This window comes from Lontra canadensis, unplaced genomic scaffold, assembly GCF_010015895.1.
Source record: "Lontra canadensis isolate GAN:19392208 unplaced genomic scaffold, GSC_riverotter_1.0 scaffold7, whole genome shotgun sequence".
Classification (NCBI taxonomy): domain Eukaryota; kingdom Metazoa; phylum Chordata; class Mammalia; order Carnivora; family Mustelidae; genus Lontra; species Lontra canadensis.
Genome location: NW_022631001.1, coordinates 7,153,009 through 7,172,739, shown reverse-complemented (window position 1 = coordinate 7,172,739; position 19,731 = coordinate 7,153,009). Strand labels below are relative to the sequence as shown.

General features: G+C 46.3%; 1 protein-coding gene across 1 annotated transcript in view; it reads right to left on the bottom strand.

The window, feature by feature from the left end:
• Nucleotides 1–11,036, bottom strand: part of VSTM5 (V-set and transmembrane domain containing 5) — a 34,485-nt gene extending 23,449 nt beyond the window's left edge. The window contains exon 1 of the mRNA XM_032852793.1: nucleotides 10,897–11,036. Within this exon, the coding sequence (XP_032708684.1) occupies nucleotides 10,897–10,987 (91 nt within the window). The 5' untranslated portion in view covers nucleotides 10,988–11,036. The remainder of the gene's footprint in view (nucleotides 1–10,896) is intronic.
• Nucleotides 11,037–19,731: the final 8,695 nt, after the last annotated feature.

The window sequence follows — 19,731 nt, the reverse complement described above, 5'->3', positions numbered from 1 at the left end:
CTTGGCAACCTCCTACTCGGCCTCCCAGGCTTACTGTTCAACTTCTAGAACTCTTCCCAACTCCAACCAATGGAAGTAAATCTCTTTCTCTTGTGCCTCCAGGGCCTCAACATCGAATCATCAGGCTGGAATCTGACTTTGCCCCCGGGCCATGTCATCCCCTACAGCCGAATATCCTTGGCTGTGGGCACAGGATATCTCACACAGTAGGTACTCAGGAGCTATTTTTTTTCTTAAAGATTTTATTTTTTCATTTGACAGAGAGAGACACAGCGAGAGAGACACAAACAAAGGGACTGGGAGAGAGACTGCTGGGTTCCCAATGTTGGGTCCCCCAATAATGGGTCCGTGATTAAAGGAGCGAGACTGATACAAAGTGAAGGTCAAGCAAAGCTTTATTTCGCACCAAGCATCGAGAATCAAACCGACCGGCCAGGGCCACACCTCTTACAGAGAGCGCGACCCCTCCCTGCCTCACAGACTAACTTTTATAGAGCAAAGGCCATGTGGTTGGGCCTGGCCACACACAGGTGGCCAATGAGATTGCAACACACAGAGAAAGCTGCACAGTCATGCTAGGTCACACACGGGTGGCCAATTGAATTACAATTCACCCCATAGTACACATTTGAACTAGCCTATCACCTTGGTGAGAATTGGCGCCCAAAAGGCGGGGCCCACACTCCTTGGTAGCTAGGGAGACAGTATGTGCGCTTTCCTGATTGGATGTCTCCACTGACCCTACCCATCCCTGCATTCGGGCTGTGATCACTACCTGACCTGACCCACCCTTGTATTTGGGCTTTGTTACCTGGGACTGGTTTCCCCGACTTGCTTTTAAGTAAGTTCCCCTAGGGGGGCGGGGTCAGTTTAAGTTTTACTGCATAAACAACAAAATGGCTGTTCAACCGAGGTGGGGCTGCTGTGGCTAAATAGGCCCTTACAAGAGAAGCAGGCTTCCCGCTGAGCAAGGAACCTGCTGCGGGGCTCCATCCCAGGACCCTGGGATCATGACCAGAGCCAATGGCAGACGCTTGACTGACTGAGCCATCCAGGCGCCCTTCAGGAACTGTTTACTGAGCAAACATAACTCCCCAGCAAAGCAGCCTTGTCTCCTACCCTAAGCCAAGTGGGAAATATCTATAGGTTTGTCAGGATAAAACCATGAATAAGACATAAGTGACAGGTGCCTGGGTGGTGCAGTCCCTTAACTGACAGACTCTGGATGTCTGCTCAGGTCATGATCTCAGGGTCATGAGATCAAGTCCCACATCAGACTCCATGCTCCGTGCAGAGTCGGCTCAAGATTCTCACTCCTCCTCCCTTTCCCCTCCTGCTCATGCTCTCTCTCTCTCTCTCTAAAAAGTAAATCAACAAATCTTGAAAGAAAAAAAGATGTCAGTGAGACTCAGCTCCACAATGGTGGGCCTCCTGAGAACAGAAGGTGGAAGAAACTACGCACACTTTGTAACAGGCTCTTTCCCTACGACAAGACTAAGGGAAGGGACCCAGAAATAGCCTAGTCCAGGGACACAGCCTTGCCACGCATTAGACTCACCCAAGGAGCTTAAAATCAAAGCAAAGCAGTATGGGGTCCTGCCCTTGGAGACACCCACTTCACTCTATAGAGTAGGTTGTGAGCGTCCTTACTTCTCACAAGCTCCCCAGATGCTTCTAATGTGCAACCTTGGTGGAGAAGCACCAAGCCTGCCCACCCTCCTTGCCATGTGCACTCAGAGGAGGAAGGTGACTTGTCTGCATCCAGCGTTTACAGCCAGTACTGGGACTGGGACCCAGACTCTTCCTCTTCTGCCGACTAGGGATTCCCGGGGATGTCTCCTGTGGGGTCTGCAGGGCACAGGCCTGAGCTCCGCCAGGGTGCACCTCAGCACAGGGAAAGGCCAACATGCTTCCTGCACCACATGTGAAGGAGGAACGTCCTGTGCTCCCCTTACGGTCCACTGTGTCATTCCCCTATGCCCACAGGGCTGACGGATGCATCCCCCGCCCAGCAAACCAGTGACAGGAGAAAATTATTTTCCAACTCTGAACTTGCCAATCTAGCCTCTCTCCTACTCATTTTTTCTTGATAAATAAATACATTCCTGCCACAAGCCCATTTTCCAGGGAAAACGCAGTTGCGGGCAGACCAGGGTTCTGAATGCACTGGACCAGGGAGGCTTAGTATCACCAGGATTGTGGAGCGGGGTTTCTGCCAAGATCCTGGTAGATGCTTGCTAAGGCAGATGCCCACTTCCTCTTCTGTTTGTTGTTGTTGTTGTTTAGCATGTCTAGACCCTGTCAGGCCCCAGAAGGAACAGTATACCTATTTTTTGAGTGCCTGCTGTATACCTAGAATTCTCTTCTCCATCTTGCCCTATTGTATACACGTACTCCTATTTCAAGACTCAGCCTCACCTCCTACAAGAAGTCCTTCCTACTCCCCAGATAAGCTGCCTCTGGCTATGGACAGAAGCAACACACATCCTCTCAGGAAGGGCCCGACTTCAGTCCAGGCCAACAGAGATTATAGCAAAGCTATTGACTAGATACATCCTGACTTTAGACAATTTAAAATATATTTTTTAAAAAGTCCTGCAGCGGGGACGCCTGAATGAATCAGTCACTTAAGCGTCTGCCTTTGGCTCAGGTCATGATCCCAGGATCCTGGGATCAAGCCCCTCTTCAGGATCCCTGCTCAGTGCAGTCTGCCTCTCTCTCTGCCTGCTGCTCCCCCTGCTTGTGCTGTCTCACTCTCTTTCTCTGTCAACTAACTAAATAAAATATTTAAAAAATAAATAAAAAAGAAAGTCCTACAGCAGACGGGGCAATGAAAAGCAACCAAACTAAACAGCAAAAAAGAAGAAAAATAATGATAAATGAGAACAGGTTTAGGGAACTCTGTGAAATAATCAAGTGTAATAACATTTGCATTATAGGGATCCTAGAAGGAGAAGAGAGGGACAAGAGGGCAGAAGACTTATTTGAAGAAATAACAGCTAATCTGGGGAAGGACACAGACATCCGGATCCAGGAAGCAAAGAGAGCCCCTAATAAGACTAATTCCCAGAGGTTCACACTGAGGCACATAATAATTAAAATGACCCAAAGTAGGGGTGCCTAGATGGTTCAGTCAGTTGAGCGTCCAAGTCTTGGTTTTGGCTCAGGTCATGGTCCCAGGGTTGAGGAACCAAGTCCTGTGTAGGGCTCTGCACTCTGTAGAGTCTGCTTAGGATTCTTTCCCTCCTCCTCTCCTTCTGTCCCTCCCCCCACTCACACACACACATGCTCTCTCTCCTTCTTAAGTAAATAAATAAAATCTTAAAATGACAAAAAAGTAATTGAACTTTTAATTTTAAAAGCAGCAAGAAACACCAGAAAGTTTATAGCAGCAATATCCGCAATAGCCAAACTATGCAAAGAACCTAGATGTCCATCAACAGATGAGTGGATAAAGAAGATGTGGTATATATATAAATGGAATACTATGCAGCCATCAAAAGAAACGAAATCTTGCCATTTGTGACCATGTGGATGGAACTAGAGGGTATTATGCTTAGCGAAATAAGTCAATCAGAGAAAGACAACTATCATATGATCCTCCTGATATGAGGAAGTGGAGATGCAATGTGGAGGGCTTGGGGGGTAGGAAAAGAATAAATGAAACAAGATGGGATCAGGAGAGAGACAAACCGTAAGAGACTCTTAATGTCACAAAACAAACTGAGAGGGGCTAGGGGAAGGGGGTAAGGAGAGGGTGGTGGGGTTATGGACACTGGGGAGGGTATGTGCTATGGTGAGTGTGTAAACCTGGCGATTCACAGACCTGTACCCCTGGGTCTAATAATACATTATATGTTTATAAAAAAATAAATAAAATTATAAAAAAATAAAATAAAATAAGGGGGAACAAAAGTAAAAAAAAAAAAAAAAGCAGCAAGAAAAAAGTAAACAGTTACATCCAAGGGTAACTCCATATAGCTATCAGCTGATTTCTTAGCAGAAATTTTGCAGGCCAGAGAGTGACAAAGGGAAAAACTTACAACCAAAAATACCCTACCTGGCAAAGTAATCATTCAGAATAGAAGGAGAGAGTTTCCTAGAAAAAGAAAAGTTAAAGGAGTTCATCACCACTAAACCAGTCTTACAAGAAATATTAAAGGGAATTCTTTGAGTGGAAAGAAAAGGCCATCGCTAGAAGTAAAAAAATTGTGAAAGGGAAAAAATTTCACGAGTAAAAGCAAACATATGGCAAAGCAGTAGATTAATCAGTTACAAAGTCATACAAAAGATTTCCCTCCACCATGCTGGCTCACACAATCTCTTTCTAAAAAACAAAACAAAACAAACAAAACAAAACCAAAAACCATTCAAATGGAGGGGGGGAAAAAAAGCCAGGATAGCAATACTTCTATCAGACATTAATAAGCTTTAAAATGAAGACTGTAGCAAGAGATAAAAGGACACTACATAATGCTAAAGCTATCAATCCAACAAGAGGATAGAACAATTGTAAATATCAATGCACCCAACATAGAGTTCCCAAATACATAAAGCAACTATTATGAGACACAAAGGAAGACATTAACTTAATACAGGGATAGTAGGGGACTTTAACACACCACATACATCAATGGACAGAGCATCCAGACAGAAAATCAACTAGGAAATAGTGGCTTTGAACAACACATTAGACCGGATAGACTAACGAATATGTACAGAACATTCCAAAACAACAGACTGCATATTCTTTCAATGGCACATGGAACATTCTCCAGGACAGATCACATAGTATGCCACAAAACAAGTCTCAGTGAATTTGAGGAGACTGAAGTTATATCAAGCATCTTTTCCACAACCATATGAAACTAGGAATCAATTACAAGAAAAACACTGGAAAAACACAAATGCCTGGAGGCTGAACAACATGCCACTAAAGAACTCAATGAAGAAATCAAAAAGGAATGGGGAAAAAAAAATCCACGGAGACAAATGCAAATGAAAATACCACTGTCCAAAATCTTTGGGACAGAGAAAAGCGGTTCCAAGAGGGAAGTTTATGGCAACAGATTTACCTCAAGAAACAAGAAAAATCTCAAGTAAACAATCTAACCACACACATAAAGGAGTCAGAAAAAGAAGAACAAGCCCAAAGCTGGTGGAAAGAAGGAAAATAATAAAGATTACAGCAGAAATAAATGAAGAAGACTGAAATAATAGTAGAAAAAAAATTAATGAAACCAAGAGCTGGTTCTTTGAAAAGATAAAATTGATCAACCAGACTCATCAAGAAAAAAAAGAGAGAGGACTCTATTAATCAAATCAGAAATGAAGGAGGGGGAAAAAACAACCAACAACACTGAAATACAGAGAATTATAACAGAGTATGATGAAAATGTATATGCCATCAAACTGTACAGCCTAGAAGAAATGGATACATTCCTAGAAACATACATGCTTCCACAACTGAATCAAGAAGAAATAAAAAACCTGAACTGACCAATTACTAGTAATAAAATGAAACCCATAATCAAAAAACTCCTAATAAACAAAAGTCCAGGACCAGATGGCTTCACAGGTGAATTCTATGATACATTTAAAGAAGATTTAATGCCTATTCTTTCAAATTCTTCCAAAAATAGAAGAGGAAAGAAAACTTCTAAATTCATTCTATGAGGCCATGAGATATTATCCTGATACCAAAATCAGACAGACACTACCAAAGAGAAAAAAAAGAGAGGGGGAGAGGGGGAGAGAGAGAGAGAGAGAGAACTATAGGCCAGGATCTCTGATGAGCATAGATGCAAAAATCCTCAACAAAATATTAGCAAACAGAATTCAACTATACAGGGGCACCTGGGTGGCTCAGATGGTTAAGCATCTGCCTTCGTTCAGCTCAGGTCATGGTCCTGGGGACCTGGGATCGAGTCCTGTGTCTGGCTCCCTGCTCGGTGGGGAGCCTGCTTATTCCTTTCCTTCTACTGCTCCCCCTGCCTGTGCGCTCTTGCTCTGTCAAATAAATAAATAAAATCTAAAAAAAAAAAAAAAAAAAAAAAAAAGAATTCGATCCTATGGTAAAAAAGTCAGTCACCACAATTAAGTGGGATTAAGCCAAGGATGCAAGAGCAGTTTAATATCTGCGAGTCATTCAAGGTGATACATCATATTAACAAGAGGAAGGATAAAAATCACATGATTATCTCAATAGATGCAGAAAAGGCACTAGACAAAGTGTGATATCTGTTCATGATGAAAACCACAACAAAGTGGGATTAGAGGGAATATACCTCAACATAATAAAGACCATTCCTAAAATCCACAGCTTACATCATGCTCAATGGTGAAAAACTGAAAGTGTTTCCTCTAAGATCAAGAACAAGACAAGGATATCTACTCTCACTGCTCTGATTCAATGTACTGGAAATCCTAGCTACAGCAAGCAGACAAGACAAAGAATTAAAGGGATCCATACTGGTAAGGAAGAAGTAAAATGGTCACTCTTCGCAGATGACATAATATTATATATAGAAACTCCTAAAGACTCCACCAAAAAACCATTTGAACTGATAAATGAACTCAGTAAAGTTGCAGAATACAAATTAATATACAAAAATCTGTTGCATTTCTATACAGTAATAATGAAGTAGCAGAAAGAGAAACTATGAAAACAGTTCCATTTGTAGCAGCACCAACAAGAACAAAATACCTGCGAATAAATTTAACCAAGGAGCTGAAAGACCTATACCCTGAAAACTATGAGACACTGATGAAAAAAATTGAGAACTACACAAACAAATGGAAAGATATACCATCATGGGAAGAATTCATAGCATTAGAATGTCCATATTACCCAAAGCAATCTACAGATTCAATGCAATCCCTATCAAAATGCCAAGAGCATTTTTCACAGAATTAGAATAATTGCTCCTAAAATTTGTATCGAACCACAAAGACCCCAAATAGCCACCCGAGAGAACAAAGTGGAAGGTATCACAATCCTGGATTTCAAGATATACTACAAAACAGTAAGGTACTAGCACAGAAACAGAAACATAGATCAGTAGAACAGAACACAAAGACCAGAAAGAAATACATGATTATATGGTCAATTAACTTATAATAAACGAGGCAAGAATGTACAATGGAAAGAAGACAGTCTTTTCAATAAATGGTGTTGGGAAAACTGGACAGCTATACACAAAAGAATAAAACTGGACCACCCGTTTAATCATACACAAAAATTAACTGAAATGGATTAAAGACTTACTTGTGAAACCTGAAACCATAAAACCAAAGAAAATAGAGGCTGGGGACACCTGGGTAACTTAGTCGATTAAGCATCTGCCTTTGGCTCAGGTCATGATCTCAGAGCCCTGGGATGGAGTCCCAGGTTGGGATCCTTGCTTCTCCCTCTGCCTGCTGCTCCCCTTTCTTGTGATCCCTCTCTCTCTGACAAATGAATAAATAAAATCCTTTTAAAAAAGAAAAGAAAACAGAGGTACTAATCTCCTTGACATTAGCCTTAGCAACATTTTTCTAGATATGTCTCCTCAGACAACAGGAACAAAAGCAAAACAAAGGAGGAGGACTACACCAAAATAAAAAGCTTTTGCACAGCAAAGGAAACCATCAAAACAAAAAGGCAACCTATTGAAGATATTTGCAAATGATATAACCAATAAGGAGTTAATATTCAAAATATATAAAGAACTTACACAATTCAACACCAAAAAAAACAAAGAGCCTGAAATGTGTTCAGATCTGAACAGATCTGAATAGCCACTTTTCCAAAGACGACATTCAGATGGCCAACAGACACATGGAAAGATGCTCAACATCACTAATCATTAGGGAACTGCAAATCAAAACCACGTGAGATATCACTTTGCACAAGTAAGAATGTCTAGTATCAGAACGACAAGAAATAACAAGTGTTGGTGAGAATGTGCAGAAAAGGGAACCCTCATGCACCATTGGTGGGAATGTGAATTGGTGTAGCCACTGTGGAAAACAATATGGCGGTTCCTCAAAAAAATTAAAAATAGAAATATTACATGACTCAGTAATTCCACTGCTGGATATTTACCCAAAGAAAACAAAGACACTAATTTGAAAAGATATATGTACCCTTATGTTTACTGCAGCATCATTTACAACAGCAAAGATATGGAAGCAACCCAAGTAGCTCAATCTCATGACCCTGAGATTATGACCTGAGCGGAAATCAAGAGTTGGACGCTTATTCGAAGGAGCCCCCCAGGAGTTCCCAGTCAATCATTTTTGAATAATGTTGTTGGTGACCCATGATGACTACACTTACTGTGATTAGCACTGGGTAATGTATGGAATTATCAGATCAATATGGCATACACTTTAAGGTACTGTAACATTGTATGCCAATTATTCTCGGACAAATACATAAATGTTAAAGGGAAAAGTCTTACAGGGAATGAAATATAGAGGCGTCCTCAGGTCTTGGTGATAATGGAGAAAGGGGACATCTCCTGACTGCGGCCTCCTCCCAGACCAGCACGGAGTTCCTCAGATCTCCTGTGGAGATCAGAAATGGAGAAATCTGGATGACTTTCTGGTTGAAAGTCCTTACCCCTCCCTCAATCCTTCATTTACTCCTCCAAGCATTTTTCCGAGCACTATCCCTGTGGAAAGGAAGTGTTTGGCCTGGGGCTACCCTGTCATCCTGGGGGCGGCCCCAGCCTTCCCTGTCCTGACGCTCCTCTCGCTAGCACTGAACCTGCCATTCTGCCAGACGGGGCTGCTTTCACCTGCGTGAGGGCTAAACGCGGAAAATTTCAATGTCCATCCGGACAGGGCTGGCGAAGTACAAACTAGAATATTTCTCTTTTTTTTTTTTTAAGATTTTTTTTTTTTTTTTTTTGGACAGATCACAAGTAGACAAAGAGGCAGGCAGAGAGAGAGGAGGAGGAGGCAGGCTCCCTGCTGAGCAGAGACCCTGATGCGGGACTCCATCCCAGGACCCTGAGATCATGACCTGAGCCGAAGGCAGAGGCTTTAACCACTGAGCCACCCAGGCGCCTCCAAACTAGAATATTTCTGTGATGATGTAGGGGTAGCAGTCAAGAGGAAAGAGCAAGATCACTGCTTGTCAATGCAGATAGAGCTGAAAAGAAAATGTGTAAACACTAGGTTTCTGAACACCAAGGACAGCAGCATCCTGCATTCTGCACTCCTTGGCCCACCTGAGGGCATGGCTGTGAACTAATTTCCCCACGGTGGCCTGCCTCCTCCAGGCACACGGTGCCATGAGTGAGAGCTCGGCAAAGGGCTGGTCCCCGAGTGTCCGCAACATCTGTAGGTGTTGGGTTAGAATGGCGGCTGGCAGAGGTTTGGAGGGTTGAGAAACAATGGAAAGGCCACTAGGACGCCAAACACACCCACCGACCTGAACGACTAACAAGGTTATTTCTAGCTCAATAGGCAGCCAGAGGTCCGTGTCCTATCCCAGCCCTTCTAGGTTTCTGAAATCTGCGAGTTTCCCAAGCTGGGCTCTGGTCAGAGCACAGTAAGGGTTCAGTACCAGATTGCCCCGGTTTGGACTTTGTGCAAGCAACAACCTCCGCGTGCCTCAGTTTCCTCACTCGTGAAACAGGGATCGTGTAGCACTTAGAGGGTTGCCTTGTGGATTCGGGGATAAAAATCTTGTCGAGTCCCAGGGATGGTGAACGCACACGTGCTTAGTCAGTGCCAGCTCTTACTGTCGGTGCTCCCACCTCCCGCGGCCCCGCAGTTCTTACCCTGAATCTCAGCGGACTCATCTGTAACACGGGAATGACAATGATGTTAATGATTAGATGAGAAAGAAAGCTGTGTTTGGATCTGTGGTTTGTGTTGGCGGAAGTTTGTGCCGCTGTGAGTTACATTAAGGCTCATCACACTAGGGAGATTCTAGGGCCGAGCCACCCAACGCCCGCCACTCTGTGCGCAGTAGCGAGGACCACCTTCGGCCTGAGTTCAGGCCCCAACACCAAACCCAACCCCCCCAGACCCCCTTTCTTCAAGAGGGTCGGCTGTGGTTCCTCTGCGTAAGGGGAGAGGCCTACAGAATGTCCTGGGAAGCGGGGAACCCTGCGGGAGGGCGAGGGATCCCCCACCGTAGGGGGCGGGGCCCCGTGTGCCCTTGGGGTCGGGGACACCTCAGCGGCAAGTCTGGTTATTCCAGGAAAAAGAAATAGAAAATACTGCAGAGGCGACGGCCACCGGGCCGGGAGCCGGTTTATCTCCCCGTCGGCTTCCGGCTCTGATAACGCCTTGACGGGCGGTGCCGGACCTGCCCTGGGTGGCCCTGGGTGGCCCTGGGTGCCGGGCCGGGAGAGCCTCCACTTGGCCGGGTCTCTCCGCCTGCGGTCGGTGCCCTAGAGGACGCGCCCAGCCCCGGGGGAAGCAGCACGTCCCCTGACACCCGGGGTCCCCGAGGTGGGCTAGGGCCTGTGGCCGGGGGGCCGCGACCCGCGGGACCAGCCGGCAGCTCCGCACCGCCCCCCCCAACCCCGCCACGCTGCTCCGGGAACCTCCGGGTCGCCCCCTGCCGGCCCCCCCAGCTCCGCTGTCCCCCGCGCCGCCCCGCGGGCCTCCGCTGCGCCCCCAGCCTCCCCGCTGCCACCCCCCCTCCCGAACTCCGCTGCGACTCCCCGCGCCACCCCGCCGTCCCCCGCTGCGCCCCGAGCCCAGCGGCTGCTCCGCCGCCCCCGTCCGTCCGCACCGCCCCCCTCCGGAGCCCCGCCGAGCCCCGCCGAGCTCCGCCGCTCCCCGCTGCGCCCCGCAGGGGGGCCCCTGAGCCCCACAGCCACTTCTCCGCCCCCAGCGCCACCCCCGCCGGCCCCCGCTGCGCCCCGAGCCTCCCTGCCTCCCCGCGCTTACTTTGCAGACACCGGGCTGCGGCCAGGAAGAGGGCCAGGAGCCCCAGGGATACGCCGCGGTTCTTCCTACTCCCGCTCGCCAGAGGCCTCATGAGCAATCCCTGGGCGGCTCGGGCCGGGCATGGGCGTCCAGCGGCGCGGCCCGGCTGTGCGCTGTCACCGCCGCCGTGCTGCTCCCGTCCGCCGCCTCTGCCCTCCTCCCCTGAGTCCGTATGTCCTCCAGGGCCAAATGCAGATGAGCTGGTTGTATTGTGGCTGAGCCAGTGGGAAGAAGTGGGAAGGAAAGAGGAGAGACAGAATGGGAAGCGGTGAGAATGCACACACTCAGAAGTAAACAATGGCAAATAATGAGCCAGTCTCCTTCCGTTCACACCCAGTTCACTGGTATTGATTCCAGATTCAGCTGGATGCTGGACGCTGGATGCTGGATGCTGGATGCTGGATGCTGGATGCTGGATGGCGGGAGGGAGGGAAAGTACCAGCTGTTGCCTGAGGACCAAGAGAGACCATCATTATAATGGCTTCATGGTCAAGGAGGCTTTTAGGAAAATGAAGGGATAGACTGGGGTGGAGAGGTGAGAACAGGGGACAACAAGGGAGCCTCAGGCTCCGATACTAGTGACATCCATCCATCACCCATCATCTACCCATCCACACAACCATCCATCTATCAACCATCCACCCATCTATCAACCATTCACCCATCCATCAACCAACCTTCCCTCCATCCCTCCATCTATACAATTGTTCGCTGACAACCTGCCTGCTTGTTTGCACAGGGCCTGGCACATGATAGATCCTCAGAGAGTACTGGGGGAATGTTTCAGCCAGAGAGTGTTTGGTTCAGGAATGTGCACCTGGGGCCCTTGGAGTCCGTGCCCGGATTGCTAAAATCAGAGGTTACAGACCTGGGACTCCTGGAGGACCATCTTGCCTGTCTCGTGGAGAGGCCCTGAATTAGGAAAGACGCCAAGATGACACAGCCTGAGGCAGCTGGGAGCGGCCAAGAGAGATTGAGCCCTAATGACATGATTTGAGCTCCGAGATTCTGTACACTTGCCTTTACCTCTTATAAGCAAATAAATAACCTCTTTGGGAGAATGTAAACTAGATTTCTATGATGTAGAATTGAGAAAGTCCAGGTGAATGAAAATAATCTTCTTGACCCTTTTCTGTTTTCTTTATTCCATGTGTGAGGATTTAGGAATCATTCATCCAACTTGGATCAAATCTGCCTTCATACCAGGCAATGTGCTAGGCTCTGCAGCTCCAAAGAGGACTAACGCAGGGCTCCTAGTCCTGAGAAATTCACTAGTGGAGACTGACTGGTCCCAATCGGGAAAGGTGTCCAGGCTTGAGGGCTCTTCCTGCTGAGGTCAAGGTGAGAGGATATGGACTGTTCTGCTCACTGGAGTACACCTGACACCTGGCACATGGCAGGTGCTTAATAACTATTTGTTAAACGAGAAGAACTGAAGTCTGAGAAAGTTAAGAGAAAAGGAAGAATTTCATGAGATTGAGTGCTGATAAAGGCTAGAGTGACCCAGTGACGCTGAGTCTGGCCATGGAGATGTGACATCAACTCTCTGGAACTCTGAGGGGACTGGCCTGGGCCAGAGATGGGCAATCCTGTCCACACACTGGGAGTAAAGCACCAGAACCAGGGTGTCCCTCCAGTTCAATGGAATCAGATGCTCTGGGGGTGGGGCCTGGCATTATTATATTTCAAAAGCTCTCTGAGGGATTCTGATACCAGCCAGGGCGGAAAACCACTGCTCTGCATTAGTTAGAAGCTTTTTCTGGTCATGTTCAATGACACTTAAATCTTAGATTGCAGATCTTTTCTTTAGAGTAGGATTGCCTAGAAGAGGGAGATAGCACAAGTCCATTTAAGACTTGATTACATTGACCATTTCCTTTCCCCTCTCTTTTCTCTTTTTTTCTTTCTTTCTTTCTTTCTTTCTTTCTTTCTTTCTTTCTTTCAACAAATACCTATTTTTTGGTTTGTTTTAAAAATTTTATTTATTTACTTACAGATTTTATTTATTTATTTACAGCACAAACGAGGTAGAGCAGGGAGAAGTAGGCTCCTTGCTGAGCAGGGAGCCCCACATGGAGCTCGATCGCAGGACCTGGGATCATGACCTGAACTGAAGGCAGATACTTAACCGCTTAACCAGCTGAGCCCCTCAGGCATCCTCACCAATATCAAGTAAGTGCCTGCTTGATCCCAGGCATGGCCTCAGTCTGGTTGAGGCAGAGAGGGAGGAGTGGGGAGGAAGACTAGAAAAGTAGATTGGGACTAAGACTTGAAGGGGTCCATATATTCAATACTGAGGGTGCTTGTTTTTGTCAGAAGGATATAATTCACACCTAACCTGATATATTGGCTCCTTCTCTGCCACAGTATATGCCACTGGCACTTTTCGGTATTTGGTGACTCTTTTCACCAACCAACCACTCTGGGAAAGAAAAAAAAAATCAACACCCACCAGTGCTTATTTTCTCAAAAACTTTGGAGCCATTTTTTACTTTCAAGAGAAATAAATGATGTGTGTTTATATCGTCCAAGCTTTATAACAGCCATAGGTCCCCATAGAGTTCTCATTTTTGAGATTTTTAAACTTTAAATATGCTGTGATTTTAAATATGTTATTCCATTGTTCCTGTAAGGACATATGAATTTGTCAAACCATATATTCTGGTGTTTTGTTCTGGAAAACTGATTATTGCTTTCAGATGATCTGTTAACTTTTTGCTTCTTGCTTCTTTCTTGAAAATAGGCTTCTTATTGGGGCAGCTGGGTGGCTCAGTCAGTTAAGCATCTGACTTCTTTTGGTCTCGGTTTAGGTCATGATCTGGGGGTCGTGAGATCGAGTCCTGGGTTGGACTCCACTCACACTGTGGAGTCTGCTTGGGATCCTCCCTCCCTCTCCCTCGGAGTCTCTCTCTCTCTCAAATAAATGAATAAATCTTTTTAAAAAAGAAAGAAAATATGTTTGTTGTGTATTGCGCATGGACGTTGTTATGGTGCGAGATGGGTGGCTGAGATGGAAGGGGATGGAATGTACTGTACGGAAGACCTATAGAAACTGTGTTAAAGTTGGTTCCTTGGAGCTGCATTTTTATGGTGCCTTATAGTGTACTAAGTAAGGTTCTTACACCGAATTGGTTTGGTCCACACTGCCTGCTCCATGCAGACTGAGTGCGCAGCCTCTGTGATCAGAAGCTGTGGTGACTGATGCAAGCAAGCCTTCTCCCGTATTAGCCAGTAGTCCCATTAAGGGTGAGCGTATTCTCTTTTGTCCTGATGTCAGGAGAATAGAGAGGCCGGGGACACAGTGGGAACTGTGGCTCTGGAGTCAGACAGACCCAGGAAAAGCCCAGTGCTTCTACTCTAAGCTGTGTGACCTTAGGCAAGCGATTTAACATTTTTTTTAAGGTTTTAAAATATTTATTCATTTGAGAGATAGGACGCATGTGCGCCAGAGAGAGAGAGAGAGAGAGAGAGAGAGAGACTCTGACTGAGAGAGTAAGAAGCAGATTCCCTCTGGAGCAGGAGCTCAATGTGGGGCTTGATGCGGCTGGTTCCCTGGACCCTGGGATCCTGACCTGAGCGGAAGGCAGACGGTTAACGACTGACCCACCCAGGCGCCCCATAATTTAACATGTCTTTACAGCAGTCTCCCTAGCTGTAAGATGGGATTCCGCTATTACCCCTTACTGGTGCTGCTGTGAAGGTCAGTAAGACACAGGTGAAAGGGGAATGATTCCACGGAAAACCCTGGGTCCGTTATCACAATGTCCAGCTCATAATAGGTGTGTAATGGGTACTCAGTAATGGAATAAATTTCCCTGAGGCATTCTTGCTTTTTAGTCTTGGGCTCAAAGATGATACTTCTAAAGGGCAGAGACCATTTCTTCTAGATCTTCTATGGACGATCCTATGCAGGGCTGGGCATATTAAAGGTATTCAGTAAACATGCAGCGGGGGCAGTGTGGTGGATGTGTAAGTGATGAGGGAGCAGGAGCCTGGCTGAGGACAAAGCAAAAGCTGGCACCTTGCACCCCCTCTCCACCCGCTCCCCTCGCTAATATGTGTCACATTCCTCAGGCACCCCTGACTGCCATAAACGAGAAACAAATAGTTAACTTGCAGAGATCACAATCCTGCAAGACAGAGTCTCCCTTGGTTTACAAATGTACTTGAGATTTACAACAAAGAAGTTAACCTTATCAACAGCCCAATTTCCAGAGGCACATAACTCAGTTCCTCAAGCCCTAATGTCACCCTCCCCTCCATAAACAAAACTGAAGGACGCTGAGGTAGAAGGAAAAGTAAATAAAGTTAAATTTCTTCTAAACCTAAATCTCACTAACAAGGACGCTTTGATAGCAGGAATGTGACATTCCACCAGGAGACTCCCAATTGTCTTTATGTTAGTGCCTCATTAGAGGGAAAGCGGCCTTGGCTTGAAAGTGACCAGGCCTTCAATATCCTGACAGTCTTCTTTACCCCAATAGCCCTTCTGAACACCCCTTTGTCCTCACCTACCCAACTCCTGTGTACATAACCAGCCACTCCTCACATGCCTGGCGCAGCATCTCCGTCTGCCCATGGGTCCTGTCCCCGTGCTCTAATAAACCACATTTTTGCACCAAAGACGTCTTAAGAATTCTTTCTTAGCCGTCGGCTCTGAACCTCACCTAGGTTCAAGAACTTCATCATAAGGGCCTATCCAACCAGAGCGGTGCCCACCCCGGCTGAACTGCCACTTTGTTGTTAAACTTAAATTGACTCTCCCCCCCCCCCCCCCCCCCCCCGGGGAACTTACTTAAAAACAAGTCCGGGAAACCAGTCCCAGGTAACAAAGCCCAAATACAAGGGTGGGTCAGGCCAGGTGGAGACATCCGATCAGTGGGGGTCTGTTTGACGGTAGGTTTGATTCTTTTTTTTTTTTCTTTTTAAGATTTTATTTATTTATTTATTTGTCAGAAAGAGAGCGAGAAAGCACACAAGCAGGCAGAGAGGCAGGCAGAGGTGGAGAGAGGCAGGCTCCCCGCCAAGCAAGGAGCCCGATGCGGGACTCGATCCCAGGACCCCGGGATCATGACCTGAGCCGAAGGCAGCAGCCCAACTCACTGAGCCACCCAGGCGTCCCGGTCGGTTTGATTCTTGATGCTTGGCGCGAAATAAAGCTTTGCTTGACCTTCGCTTTGAATCAGTCTCGCTCCTTTAATCACGGACCCATTATTGGGGGACCCAACATTGAGGACCCAACAGATGGCAAAAAGTCTAACTTGAATCCTGGTCTTAGCTGTTCCATTCCAGAAATGATTTTGTATCACTGGGTCTCAGTTTCTTCATTGGTAAAAATGAGATGTGAGGCATTGGGTTCATGGCCTGGGGCAGATGCCATGTGCTTAATCTCAGAATATGGTCTTCAGTCCAACATAACAAAACAAACCTAGAAGTGAGAAAGACAAAATGGTTTTCCTGAGCTAGCCAGTGTTTGCGAGCTAGCTGGCCCACAGGGTCTGACGTTACCTTCCCGCGCCTGGACGGGCTGGGTTTCCCACCTTACGAGGCAGGCCTGAGCTGGCCCAGCCCAATTTCAATAAAAGTCAATGAAAAAAGTCACAAAGTCAGAGCACGGTGAAGGAGTCCTGGCAGAGTAACGTAGGTCTGATCAAAGTTTAAGAGTCATATTCTTACAATCACAATTTACCACTGTATTCAACAAAAAATTACCGTGAACTTCACGCCACACAGACTTTTCTGATCCCGTGGACCATTGTGGAAAACACCAGCATAGGAGCAGTCTTCACGGAAGAGCATTTTCTCGCTGATGTTGTTTAGAATTACTAGGGCCTGGGGATAATAAAAACTTTTAGGTGGGTCTTATTCTTATTTTGAAATTCTCTTAGACACAAACTCCTTCTTGCCTCAGGGGCCAACCGCTCCCAGCCCGTGGCTTGCCTGGGATTGAACATAAACCTGTGCGCTTAGGCTTGATCTCGTTGATTTCTTACAACCTGAACATCCTTCTCATCTCAGCACAAACATTCTCTTTGAGAGGCTTCCAGGAGCCCTGTCCTATTGACCTTCATAGTCACAGTCCCATGTCTTACAACCAACCTGACTGAGGTTTAATTAATGTGCAGGAAATGGCATCCGTTTAAAGTGTGCAATTTGATGAGTTTCATTATATGGATACACCCATGAAACAATGACCACGATCGAGATCCAGAATATTTCTGTCACTCCAGAAGTTCTCTGTGCAGCCCGTCCATCCTTCTCTCTGCCCTCAGCCCTAGGCAACCACTGGTTTGTCAAGACCAATGTGTTTGCGTTCTCTAGAATGTTACGTAAGTAGCATCATACAGCGTGCAGTGTTTCTTTTTCACCCAGCATTGTTTTGAGTTTCACCCATGCTGTTTGTTATGCCCTAATAATGGGTCCGTGATTAAAGGAGCGAGACTAATACAAAGCGAAGGTTAAGCAAAGCTTTATTTCGCGCCAAGCCAAGAATCAGACTGTCAAACAGACCGGTTGGAGCCGCCCCTTACAGAGAGGACGACCCCTCCCGGCTTTCCAGACTAACTTTCGTAGAGCAAAGGCCATGTGGTTGGGCCTGGCCACACACAGGTGGCCAATGAGATTGTAACACACAGAGAAAGCTGCACAGTTATGCTAGGTGACCAACTGAATTACAATTTACCCTATAGTAGACATTTGACCCAGCCTTTCACCTTGGTTAGGATTGGCGCCCAAAAGGCTCCCAAAGGGCGGGCCCATACTCCTTGATAACTAGGGAGACAGTGTGTATCCCCTCACTTATCGGATGTCTCCAACTGGCCTGACCCACCCTGGTATTTGAGCTTTGTTACCTGAGGCTGGTTTCCGGGGACTTGTTTTTAAGTTAGTCCCCTGGGGGAAGGGGAGCAGGGACAGTTTAAGGGTTAAACAACAAGGTTATTGTTTAACCTCAATGGAAGCCTCTGGCTAAAATATAAAAATATAAAATAGGTCCTTACACTGTTGTATGTGTCAGTGTTTCATTTCTTGTTCTTCCACTACATGGCTAATCTGCAGCCTGTGTATTCATTCACCTGCTGATGAACATTTGGGTTATTTTCCATTTTTGCTTATTGACATCAGCCTGTTTTATTGTCTTCATTGCACCATGATTATCTGATATCATCTTGGGGTTTTAAAATTTATTTTATTTTTTTATTATTTTATTTTGTTATATTTTTTAAAGGATTCTTTAAAAATCTTGTTTTTGGGGGCGCCTGGGTGGCTCAGTGGGTTAAAGCCTCTGCCTTCCGCTCAGGTCATGATTTCAGGGTCCTGGAATCAAGCCCCGCGTCAGGCTCTCTGCTCAGCAGGGAGCCTGCTTCCCTTCCTCTCTCTGCCTGCCTCTGCCTACTTGTGATCTCTGTCTGTCAAATAAATAAATAAAATCTTAAAAAAAAATCTCATTTTTGTTTTTTAATTTAGTTGTTTTTGTGACTCCCCTCTTCTCCTGAGCTAAAACAAAAAAGACCTTAGTCTCTTGTTGTTCACTGTACCTGCGGTGGGGGACGCATGATAGGAGCTCCTGAGGGCAATAATTTCAGTTATTTCATCTGTGCAATTTTAAAAAATGATTTATTAATTTATTTGAGAGAGAGAGAGAGACAAGGGGAGGGGCAGAGGGAGAGGGACAGAGAGACTCTTAAGCAGATGCCCTGCTGAGCAGGGAGCCCAACATCAGGCTTGATCTTACAAACTGAGCTGAAACCAAGGGTGGGATGCTTAACAGACTACACAACCCAAGCACCCCTCTTCCTCTGAAAATGGAGCATTAACCGTACTATCTCACAAGGTTGTTGTGAAGATACAGATCAATTACTACCAATGGAAAGTCAGGGCTGTCCTAAGTCTCTCAGAGGTAGTAACTCACTCAGTCATTCAATCAATTAATCTATCCCATGTAGAAAGTGCTGTATCATTCTACCCATTTCACAGATGGAAAAGTTGAGACACAGAGTTAGTAAGTGTCAGAGCTTCAACTTATGCTCAGGCTGTTTGGCTTATGAGACTGTTCTCCCCATCACTCCATTATTCTGTTTCTCTACGTTATCAAACGATAAGTTGGTCAAGTCAGTGTTACTATATTTTCCCAGTAAATTGACTGTGAACCCTTATTTGTACGTGTGGCCCAGGAGACTCCTAAGCCCCTTTGAAGGCCATGTGAGGGCTGGCCGGACAGTGGGGTCTGCTCCTGAGGGTGTCCACGTTAGCATGTAAGCCACTGTTAACAACCACAGGGGACCAATCAATGTCAAATGATCAGTGTCAGGGAGGTGCCACCCCCCAAGGATGGGACACCTATTTTCTAGTTTGGACCATAAAACACTTTACAAAGAATAACTTTAGGAATATTCTTAGAGTTACAGCTTGTAGACCCTCTTTATAGCCTGTTGTCTGAGTGGGCAGTCTGGTAGAGGCCCTCGGATCCAGAGAAGGGCTGGAGGGAGGGGAACAATAGCTGAGCTCCTTGTAGTAGCATAGCTCTGCGCTGGGCTGCTTTCAGTTCAGGTCATGATCCCGGAGTCCCGGGATCAAGCCCTACATCGGGCTCAAGTCTGGTTCTCCCTCTGCCTCTCCCCCTGCTCATGCTCTCTCTCACAAATAAGTAAATAACATCTTAAAAAAAAAAACAAAAACCCACAGGGGCGCCTGGGTGGCTCAGTGGGTTAAAGCCTCTGTCTTCAGCCCAGGTCATGATCTCAGGGTCCTGGGATTGAGCCCCGCATTGGGCTCTCCGCTCAGCAGGGAGCCTGCTTC